Source organism: Quercus robur, chromosome 10 (assembly GCF_932294415.1).
Source record: "Quercus robur chromosome 10, dhQueRobu3.1, whole genome shotgun sequence".
In the NCBI taxonomy this organism is placed as follows: Eukaryota; Viridiplantae; Streptophyta; class Magnoliopsida; order Fagales; family Fagaceae; genus Quercus; species Quercus robur.
In genome coordinates, this window is record NC_065543.1 from 44,669,946 (window position 1) to 44,682,117 (window position 12,172).

The 12,172-nt window shown below is 33.7% G+C and overlaps 1 protein-coding gene across 1 annotated transcript; it reads right to left on the reverse strand.

Moving 5' to 3' along the window:
* Nucleotides 1–8,715: 8,715 nt before the first annotated feature.
* Nucleotides 8,716–10,243, reverse strand: LOC126701939 (uncharacterized). The gene is made up of 6 exons (XM_050400397.1): nt 9,839–10,243; nt 9,479–9,658; nt 9,294–9,384; nt 9,157–9,209; nt 8,971–9,061; nt 8,716–8,886 (listed from the first exon to the last, which is right to left on the reverse strand). The coding sequence occupies exons 1-6, from the start codon at nt 10,063–10,065 to the stop codon at nt 8,716–8,718; spliced, it is 813 nt and encodes a 270-aa protein (XP_050256354.1). The 5' UTR covers nt 10,066–10,243.
* Between the last annotated feature and the right edge of the window lie 1,929 nt (nt 10,244–12,172).

A 12,172-nucleotide genomic window follows, 5' to 3' on the forward strand; every position in this document is an offset into this window, starting at 1 on the left:
CTGAATTTTTGTATTATTAAGATCTATATTATATAGTCTAAATGGATTGAGCCTGAAAATGTTTGCATGCGATTATGAGTCACATATATAGTGTCATGTTTTCATATATTAAAAAATAGAATATTTGTATTCATGTGTATCCTTACTTTTTTTTTTCTTTTTTTTTTTTTAAAGTTTGGTTTGTATTTCTTTATATTTTTTTTTCTCCACCTAAATATTCCCCAAAACTGTTTTTCCCAAAAATTTTTTTGTTTTCTCCTATATTTTTTAGGGGGAGAAATAAAACACATGCTCTTCATAGGGTTTTATTTATAATCAGAATTTTTAAACCAACCCAAACAAATAAAAAGGGCAATAAAAACAATCATGGAGAACGAAGCCCACTTGGTCTTCAGCCAAATACAACATGTTAATCCCAATTTTGAAGATCAATACCAGATCCAAGAGTTTGAAGGAGATGGCCAGATTTTAGATTTTGGGGGAAGGAGATGATAGCATTTGAGAGATATGAGAAGAGAGATAATCTGAGTTTTGGGTTTTGGGAGAAGGAGATGGTAGCAGGTAGCGATCAATGGCGGATCCAGAAAATTTTTCCAAGAAGGGCCAAACTAAATATAACAAAATTCTTAAGTAAAAAAAAAAAAAAAAAAATCTAAATACTTTATTTCATAAATGAACTTTAACTCAATAAAATTATATCTTACCTTCTTTCATTATATTACAATTAAAATCATTTATGTTTGATTCTGAACTAACTTTTCTAATAATTTTTTAAGCAATCACTTAAACATTTATTTGATAATCTTCTTAAATTCTTGATTTCTAGGCTTTTATTTTGCATACCTCCAAAATTTATAATTAATATATTTGGAAAGGAAAAAAAAAAAAAAAAACTAAGTTCCATACCAGATATGACAATACAACAATTCTTAAAAAGTTAAGATACAATGTGACAAAGAGATATACATTAATTAATTATTAAATATATTTTCATTAAAATTTCTATATATTGCTCTTATTAAAAAAAAAAACAAAAAAAATTTCGTATATTGCTAAGAATTTTTAATCCTCTTAAAATTTATTTAGACCCCCTCAAATATCAGAACTAATTCAGAAAACCCAAAAAAAAAAACAAAACTTAATACAGAAACGAAAATGACCCAAAACTCCTCCAAATTCAAATAACAAACCATCTTTAACAAATATGCAAATCAGCGACATCCCAATATATATATATATATATTTTTTTTTAAATCAGCAATATCCACAGAAGAAATTTTTTTAAAAATAAAATAAAATGGCCTTGCTAGTGAAGAAATTTCTTACTCCAATTCTTTTTTGTCTCTTAGGGTTTTTTTTTTTTCCCTACTTTGCCAATTTGCCTTGCTCAGTGAAGAGTCTCAACTCTTATTTTCAACCAACTCTACTCTACTCTACTCCATTTTCCTTCCCCCTTAATCCTTCTGTCCACGTCTATCTGATAGCTCTCGCTTCTCTAGTGTTTTTTCTTCTTCTTTTTGCGGACTTTGTAATTGTGATAAAGGAGAGGACAAAGCTATGAACTGATAAGTCTTAAGACTCGTGTGAACGCATGAATTCTAACCAAAAAGGACTAAACTAGTGGGTAGTGGGGAATCTGGGGTCTAGTGGAAAAGAACAAAATTGAAATTGGTGGTCTTGACTTTTTTTTTTTTTTGAGAATCCAACTTCAAATTTATAAAACTAAAGTCAGCCACAATCAGCTAAAAATTGACTTGAGTGGTCGAGTTAGTCGAAAAATTGTAAATTAGTGGCAATTATATTTGTGTGGCTTTGTTGTGTCAATATTAGCATTAAAACTCAGAATTGTGAATTAATAGAATTAATATTATTGTGACTCTGTTGTGTTAATAAATTATTAACATTAACAAAATTGTGGTGCATGTTTATTTGGCTTTTTGTTTGGGACTAATCTTCGGTACGACTGATTTATAAGATGGGAAATAATGAAGCATCTTAAAATAAATAAATAAATAATGGAATAAAGAATTAAACATTAATTTTTATATAGGATAAAGTCTCATGATTATATAAGTCAAAAAATTATTTGAATTGTCAGGTAGATGACAACTAGATGTAAGATAAACCCTTATAAATCCACAGGTAAAGGTGCCACCTAATGGTGAAATGATAAAGTCTCAAGATCATATAAGTCAAAAAATTATTTGAATTGTCAGGTAGATGTAAGATGAATTCTTATAAATCAACCCGCAAAGCTTCCACCAAATGATGAATGGTGAAAGGCTCAAGATAAGCGTCTTGGTGAGGTTCCACCTTATATTAAAAATCCTTATCAATCCATATATTTAATATGACTCTTATTTTGACTTGTAGATAGTGAAAAGAAGATTTTGTTGAAAGAAACTAGGAAGCCGCACAATTGGAACATGATCACTCCCCAATCCCCATCTCCTTCCGCCAAAACTTCGTGAGAAATGGAAATTGAAATGGATATGGATCTCACAAAAAGAGTACAAGAGACCCATTTAGTAGTATTTACTTTTCTTGACATCGAATAAAAGATTTGATGTTCGAATCCCATGAGCAATCATCATAAAATGAATGTCATAAATTAAAATTTTATTATATATATATTAAAAAAAAATAGTATTATAATTCGATAATTAGAGGAGGATGGATTTGAAACCAGATGCCTCAGATGCAAATACCAGGAGGTGCCAAATTGTAAATTGAGCTACATGCGGCAACATATGTTTGTTTTCTATGATGTAAACATTTTCATTCTTTTTCTTTTTTTTGTTGAGTAAGGAATTGTAGAGGATGCTGCACGCCTGCACATGTAAAAAGCAATTGCTATCCAGATCATTTGTGATATTTGTGATTCACGATAGATTCTGGGCCCGCAGGAGGAGATTCTAGAGGGAGATTTTGTTATAGCTTATAAAAAGGCTACGATTTCCAATTCCTAGAAATATCTAAAATGTTCATTATTATATCCCGCCACTACTGAGAATGAAGCATAAAAGGAAACTGCAATCGGTTGAAAGGAATCGCAAGCATCCTTTTTTTTAATTGTTATTATTTTTTAATTGAGTTGGTAGGTGGTGGATATTTCTCATCCTCATCTTCGACAAAACACAATTACATTGCTTTTGTAAGGTTTCTTCAGTTCAAAATTATTTTTGTACTTTAATATTCTCTTTAAAAAAAAAAAATTGTAACTTTTTTTTTTTATATGAGAATCTTGAAAATCTGTTTTTTTAATTAACGTACTTTTACAATATATATACCCTTACATCTCCCTTATAATTCTATTTAAGCATTTTCTGAACCAAATATTCACCATTCATAGTTCACAAAAAAAGGAAACGAAGCAAATCCAAACTGCACAACCCATTTTCACCCAAATGGCACAATACCAGTTTAACCTTTCACCCCAATTAAACCCAAACAGTTTTGTCAATGATTTGACGTGCATATGTAATAATTTAGAACCGGGAGGTGTTTGAAGAAGCTGGCTAAAGAGTAATGAGCTATTTTTTAATTTGAGAGATAAAAGAAATTGAATAAGTTGTTGATTTGAACATACATATACAGTATATCCCAGCATGTCAACAAGATAGTAGATGGAACAATTGAGGTATACGATTCTGTTCCAAAATTTTGAAAATGTCTAGATGCTTGTGGATTCTTATACAACAGAAAGCTGGTTGAAGATTTTTAAGCCCCCCATGTGATCATTGTGATGTTAAAGGGACTGAGAACCCATCAAGAATTTAGTTTTCTTTAGCTGAGCTTTGGACATCAATATGTTGGTAAAATGTAATACAGATGCTTTGGAGTCATTATTTTGGACACAAATTGTCCATGTAGGCAAGATTTTTATTAGGACATTTCATGGTTATGGCCTTTTAAATTATTTAGAAACTTGTTACAGAGACAAGAACTGCCACTAAAGTTTAAATTACAGCCTCAGAGAACTCTTTTGGTAACTGCATACTTAAATTCGTCAATTCGTCATAAAATGTTCCAAGTCAAGTCAGTATTGTTCATCTTAACAAGCTGAAGTTGTCTCTATATCAGCTGAGGAAACAAATATGTTGAACCTGTTAAGGCGACAAAGTATATATCAAGTCAAATCATGAGGCATGGACAAATTGCAATTCACCTCTATATCTACTGAGAAAACAAAGACTTTAAAATAATGTGGCGCCTTATTAAGTCGAAACATGCTGACAATACAATTCAATTGTCGCCGCAGAATGAGCCTTTGGTAACGAAACTGATAAATCTTAATTTCAGAATATCGCCTTGTTAAGATGAAATCACCTCAATATCCTCAAACAAACCAAATCCTTCAAATTAAGGTGAAGGAGTCACGTCCACATACTCTCTTTTTTTGGCAACGAACCTCAGAAGATTGTTATAAAATTATTTGTTACGATGATTATGTTAACTCTAAATCTTCTGAGAAAGCCGACCTAGACTTTCTTTGATTTTCAATGAGACCAAACTAGAACTTAAATTAGTTGTTTTGCATGGCTAAAGTGATGTGCCAGAAAACATGAATAGAACCTGCTCAGATGAAAATATTGCAATGCATAGCCATGTTCTTATCGAATACTTAGCAACTATTCTTATCAGACACTGAAAGATCAAAATACATCCTGAAAATTGTACGTGTTGTGTTGTGCTCACTCTAACCTTTTAGGATTTTAAGTTTCTTTTCTGTTATTGAATCACACATATTACCATCCAAAGGAGTTAATTTTGTTTATCAAGTAACCATCCAAAATCAAGCCCTCTTCCCCTCTACCCAACTCAAGCACTGGTCACTACTAAAGCTCCCAGAGACTGGCTCCATAAGCTGTCTGCCTGTCTCCATTGACCTGCTGGTCTAGGTAGGCTGATGGTACCATTGGACCACCCATAACCAATGGTTATAAAGCTCTTGGCATTACTATGAATTAAGACATAAAAATAACCTTTATTAAACAAACGATCTCATACAGAACTATAACCCAATATGAAAGCTACAGAAATATTAAGCACACTGGCATTACTGCTTCCATATTTGAGCAAAAACCAATAACAGAAAAAGATAGAAACTTGCCTTGATACTGTCTAAAAAATACGTCTACATATTTACAACTTGATATAGCTGGAAGGCAGTTCTATGATGTTTCACCAGAAGATGAAGTTACTAACTGTATCTACGTCTACTAAGACCTTCAACTTGTCTCACTAAAACTGCACGCAAAATTTTAGCGGCAGCACCACTAACACTATATTTTCAAATGTAATCTAACCATTTGTTTCTCTTTTTTTTTTTTTTTCATAACCCATTACTGTATCTTGGAATTTCTTGAACCCATTTTTTCAAAGCCACACGAATTGAGAACCATTCTAGCGCACTGAATAGTTCTGTCCATCTCATCTGAGCTATCCCAATGGCAGCACGTGCTGACTAGAAATTGTCAGCAGCACTCTAAAAATCTAATTGCGATTCTGAATTGACATCCTGAGTTAGAAGATCAGTATAAAAAAGGTTCAGATCATTGTCATTGAAAGAATTTTTCATGGACTCTAGGAAACTTGAAGCCCGTTCATATTTGAGACCCATACTGTCAATACTGGGCAAGTAATAATCATCCAAACCACTACTGCCCCCAACAGAGTAAATGGATGACATGATATCTGGAGAATTTGGAGGGCTGTACAAGAGCATCCTCTTCTCAAGTACACATGTCTGAGCACGCTCCACAGTGACTTCCCACGTCTTAGCTGGCTTATCTGTGCCAAGTACCTGCACATGTCCAAAACAATTACTGTAATTACACCATTCAGAGAGGGCTTTTATGTATATATATTGGTTAGAAATGCTTGTACTACTACCTGAACCCCCTCCCCCCATTCAACCCCCAAGCACTAAGGCTTGGGGATTGGCAAGGTAACACCTGAACTAAAGAGTTCAGAGAGAGCTAAATGAAACTAGTAGAACTCTTCATTGTGTTTACAGAAGACCACATAGGACTTCAATGTACGAGAATATATAGGGCATAAATTTTAGTAGTATATGTAAACTATGCCTTTTTCTTTTGCATATATATTTTTGAATTAACCCATTATTGTATCTCGGAAGTTCTCGAACCTGTTTTCTTAACGCCACACGTATTGAGAACCATATCAACGTGCTGAATAGCTTTGTCCATCTCATCCGAGCTCTCCCAATGGCAGCACGTGCTGCCAAGAAATTGTCAACAGCATCCTGAAGATCTGATTGCAATTTTAAATTGACATTCTGAGTTGGAAGATCAGTATCAAAAAAGTTCAGATGATCGTCATCGAAAGAATGGTTCAATGACTCTTGGAAATTCAAAGCCTGTTCATATCTGAGACTCTTACTGTCAATACTGTGCAAGCAATAATCGTCCAAACCCCCACCAATCTTGTGAGAAGCCAAAAACTTGCTCACGTTAGAACTCTCTGTCCTGGGAAAGCTTGCAGTGTAAACGTTGGTTAACACTGGAAAGCTGCCCACAAGGGACGCTTCATCATCAAAAGAAACAACTTCCTCCCAGTGTTTGAATGCAGAAACAACCAAGTTGTGGGCATCAGCCTAATGGAAAAGGTTGATCATAATAAGTCAGGAAAAAAATAAAAATAAAAATAAACCCAGATTTGAGGTAATAAGAGGAGTGCCTTCTCAGTTTCAGACAGCTCATCAATTGGAACATACTGGCATTCCAAAAGTAGTCCCATCACTTGTCCCACGACATTAAAGACCACACCACATTTTTGTTGAGAACTTGGAGGGCTGTACAAGAACATCCTCTTCTCAAGTACACATGTCTGAGCATGCTCCACAGTGACTTCCCACATCTTAGCTGACATACCTGTGCCAAGTATCTGCACATCGAAAAAAAATTCCTGTAATTACTCCATTCAAAGAGAGCTAAAGGGACATAACTTGAGTTTGCTGAAGATCACATAGGAGTTCAATGTATGAGTATATATGGGACATAAATTTTAGTAGTATATGTCTATAAGTATATTGTGCTCAGAACACTGACTAGGACCCTTTATTATAAGAAACAAAACATAACTCTAGCCCCCGAGAATAATACTAAGGAAGTAGACAAACAGATAACAGTGTCTGACATGGCCAAGAGGTATCCATGTCTCAATGGAACTTGAATTGGGATGTTTCTATATCCAGCCATGTCAATGCATGTTCAACAGAGATACAGGTTGTGCCTGACTTAAGAACACAAGCTAACATCAAAATGTCTGTATCCCAATGGTGCACCAACAACATTTTCCCACATGAATGCTTCCATCCAAAGAGAAAAAGAGAAAAACACCCCCAATAATGAGCAGACATCCTGATTTATCTAAACATAAGGGCTGTTAAATCAGTAAACTCTTTCTCATTTTCAGATTTTTAACAAATGCAGACAAGTATATGGATACAACAATGCATCACTCTTTACAGAATATTACCTTAAATTCAGAAATCTAAACAAAACTTAGTAAGGAATACTAAAAAGTAAAAGTAATTGAGGTAAGTGCAGTTTATTTACATTTTGAAGCCTTGCAGGGTCTATGAAGAGTAGGGTCAAAAAATCCTTCACAGTATTGATGCTTTCACAACTCAAACGCTTATGTAAAGCTCCATCTTTGCCAATATTTTCTAGTCTCCATACTTCATCGAACAAAGAAGGAGGGTGATGATTCTGGTACACTGCAACAAACTATTTTTTATTAGGCAAGTTTTAGGTAATTTTCATTTGAACCTCATAGTTTTAGATAAATTTCATTTAAACCTTATAGTTTCAAATAGTTTCATTTAAAGTTTATAAGCCTTTGAGTTTTGGGTCCTTTTCATTTAAATCTTAAATGGGGTATGTTTCATCTAAACCTTAAATGAAATATAATAAGAATGAGACTCACTAGTTGGACAAAGATTTACAGGTATGAGTTCCATGATGGCACTGGAGTGAGCATGTTTCTACAAGTGGAAGCAATACGACACAAACGTCATTTCTAATAAGAAAGGAAGAAAGTAAAACAAATGATAGACTGAGATTGTGCCTCTTGAATTTCCAAGCTTAAAGAAGTCCCCTCCGAAACAAATGAAGAATGACCAGTCGGGAGTGGCTCAGGACATGAAGTTGAACTATGATTTGCAAGCATGAGTTCTGAATTGGCACTAGAGGGAGCATGTTCCTGCACATAGAAGCAACGTCAATACAAACATCATTTTTTAAAAATAAATGCAGATAGTAAAACAAATGATACACTGAGATTGTGCCTCTTGAGGTTCCAAGCTTAAAGAAGTCCCCACCGAAACAAATGAAGTATGACCAGTTGCAAGTGGCCAAGGACACGAAGTTGAACTATGATTTGCAAGCATGAGTTCTGAGTTGGCACTAAAGGGAGCAAGTTTCTGCAAGCGGAAGCAAGGTCAAATTAAACATCATTTCTTATTAGAAATGTAGATAGTAAAACAAATGATAGACTGAGATCGTGCCTCTTGAGATTCCAAGCTTAAAGAAGCCCCCACCGAAACAAGTGAAGTATAATCAATTGGAAGTGCCTCAGAACATGAAATTGAACTAAGATTTGCCAGCATGAGTTCCATGTTGGCACTGGAGGGTGCATGTTTCTGCAAGTGGAATCAATGTCAACAAAAAGTCATTTCTTATAAATAATTTAGATAGTAAAACAAATGATAGAATGAGATTGTGCCTCGTGAAGTTCCAAGCTTGAAAAAGTCCCTGCTGAAACAAATGAAGAATGACCAGTTGGACCTGGCCCAGGACACGAAGTTGAACTAAGATTTGCAACCATGAGTTCCGTGTTGGCACTAGAGGGAGCATGTTTCTACAAGTGGAAGCAATGTCAACAAAAACTTCATTTCTTAAAATAAGTGTAGATAGTAAAACAAATGATAGACTGAGATTGTGCCTGTTGAGGTTCAAAGCTTAAAGAAGCCCACGGAAAAACAAATGAATTCTGAGTAATTTCAGGAGAGTGTTCATTGTCCCTGTTAGGTGTGCTGAAGATAAATAGAATGAACAAGAGAGTTAAGGCATGCATAGAAGGCATATACAAAAGGGTCTTAAATTCTTAATGAATGAAATCTGTACTTACACCCTATGATTTGTAAGCATGAGTTCCATGTTGGCACTAGAGGGAGCATGTTTCTGCAAGTAGAAGCGATGTCAACACAAACATGATTTCTTAAAAGAAATGTAGATAGTAAAACAAATGATAGAATGAGATTATGCCTCTTGAGTTTCCAAGCTTAAAGAAGCCCCTGCCGAAACAAATGAGGTATGAGTAAGTTCAGGAGAGAGTTCATTGTCCCTGTTAGATGTGCTGAAGTTATATAGAATGAAAAAAGAAGTTATGGAGTGCATAGAAGGCATATATAAAAGGATCTTAAATTCTTAATGAAAGAAATCATACTTACATCCTCATAGGATTTTCCAACAATTCCTTCCCACAAACGAAGACCTCTACAATGTCAGGATCACAACCATTCAAGATTGGATTGATTGTCATAGTTTCAATACTGAAAGCAGAATTTGAAGTAGAAGTTGACTTTGGAATTGCCATCCTCCAAAGAGTAGGAGATTTTATAGCGGAACATCTTGACAAGTGATTTTTTAAGTGTGTGGTCCCATTTTTGCTTGGCCCTGTAAAGTGCTTGTGACAATGTGTACACAAGGTCCGGCACTCCCCATCAACTTCAACTCTTTTGAAGTCATTCCAAACCTTAGATACTAACCTTCTTCGTTTAGATGATTCTCCACTTTGTATAGCGGAACACCTTGACAAGTGATTTTTTAAATGTGTGGTCCCACTTTTGCTTGACCCTGAAAAGTGCTTGAGACAATGATTACAGATGGCCCGGTGCTCCCCATCAACTTCAACTCTTTTGAAGTCATTCCAAACCTCAGATACTAATCTTCTTCGTTTAGAAGAAGTTGGGAGTGCTGAATTTACCGCATTTTGTATCTTAGAAGGTGAAGGTGCAGAGGTCTCTGGACATTGCATTTTGTTTGCTTCCTATCAACACCTACAAAATAATAAAACAGATGGTGAGACAAATTTAAACTATTTTAAGCTTAAAAGATGGAAATTTGAAAATGTCCAAAACATTTTCATGCCACAATAATGAAGGACAAGCAAAAGAGCGAGAGACAGATGGGTAAACAAAGCACAGTTACATTTCATAATTGTAACATGGATTTAATTACTTCAAGTTTGTAGGTAACTTAACTTGCAACACACGCTCTATTTCAAAAAATAACCTTGCCACTTTTTTACCAATAGTAATCTAAAGTCATTTAGAATTTAAGTCAATACAAAAGTTTAGTAGGGTAAGTATTTTGGTTCCAAAGTACTAGGCAATAATATTATCTCACCAATTAAATTTAGCATGAACTAGAATTTACCGATCCATATCAAAATTCAACGTCAAAAGTAGTTTCAAAGTTTTATAAACTATACATTACTTGACCTTCTATTTTTTGGTTGGAGATGAGGAGATTTGAATCTGAATATTTCCGTTGGAAACATTAAGTGCCACTTGAGTAGTTTCCTTTTCCTAATTCATTAAAAATTGCATTCCAAGAATTATATACATATTATTAATATATGTTCATGCAATATACAGATTAATTAAAAATATTATATATAAAATTAAAAAATACTTATTGATATCATCCAAAGTGAATAATAGAAGTTTCATGTTAACCGGTGCCCTTCGGGCAATTGTTAATAAACCATTTTCAGAAAGTTTTTACACCACTTTCATGGAAAATAAAAAAAAAAAAGTCATCAAAGCAACTAATTTATTTTTTCTTTTCCCATAAAAAGTTTATAAAAATATTTCCTAAACCAATTTCCCATAATAAAATGAATTATAAAACATAATAAATTATTATGTTACACATTTATATCATTAAAATAATCTAAAATAAACTATGATTTTTTTTTTAATTTCTTACTTAGGTAATAAATTTTTAATTGGAGTATTATTTCAAATTTCTTAACGTTTTAGTAATAAAGCATTGGTTTATAAAAACATGATTTGCGACCACAAAACAATATTATACTGTACAACACGTAACACTTACATTGAGTCACTTGACACAACTGCATCATGTAAGAAGTAACTTTTTGTATTGTTGGTGCATGCGGCTTTATTTACATCAGTGCTTTAATATTGTATATTCTTTTTTGAAAAGATTTAATTTTGAACCTGAATAATCACTTTTTCAAACAAAAAAAAAAAGAATAATCAAGAATTTAATAAAAATGCATGTAACTTAATAATTATCACAATAAAGTTTTATTTTTTATTTTTATACAATAAAGTCTTCAAACTATGAAAGGTACAAATCTATTCACTATTCACCAACTGAAAAAAGAAGTAAAAGGCATGTTAATTCACATAAAACTGAAGGTACCATAAAATCCATTATAAAAAACTAGTAAGTTACCCGTGCGATGCACGGATAATGTTATAATGTTTTATGTAAAATGATTTTGGAGAATGTTGTACATGTATTATAGCATAATTGTTATAGAACTTTATTAGTAATGAGTTCATTATAAAAGCAACAATTATAAATTGCATACATATATCCATTAATTATAACTATTGAACTGAAATAATGAGAAACAAAAAATAAATTTAAAATATAAAAAACACTCCTATTTTAACATCAATGTTTAATCAAATCCTATTAAACCTCAAAATTAAAACTAAAAATTCTAGTGAGTGCAGTTAGTGCCAAATTTGCCAAGTTTAGACTAAAAGAATTCTATGTATTATCATTCTCCTTAACATATAAAATACTTGGAATAGTTTAGACTTTAGAGTTATACTAATCAACAAAGAATTGTAACAGATAACTAGGGGTGTCCAACAAAACCGCAGACCCGACCCACCCGGCCAAACCGACCGGATCCGAACCGACCGCCGTCCGACCCGACGACCTGGCGGTCGACGACGGGTCCCTGCCATCTCAAACCGATTCCGGCGGGTCGAGTGGCAGGTCTTCCGTTCCAAAACCCGATCCACCCGCCCCGACCGTGATATATAACCCAGCAGTTAACAAATCTCAGTAACTTCACCGCTCAGTTCTGAGTTCAC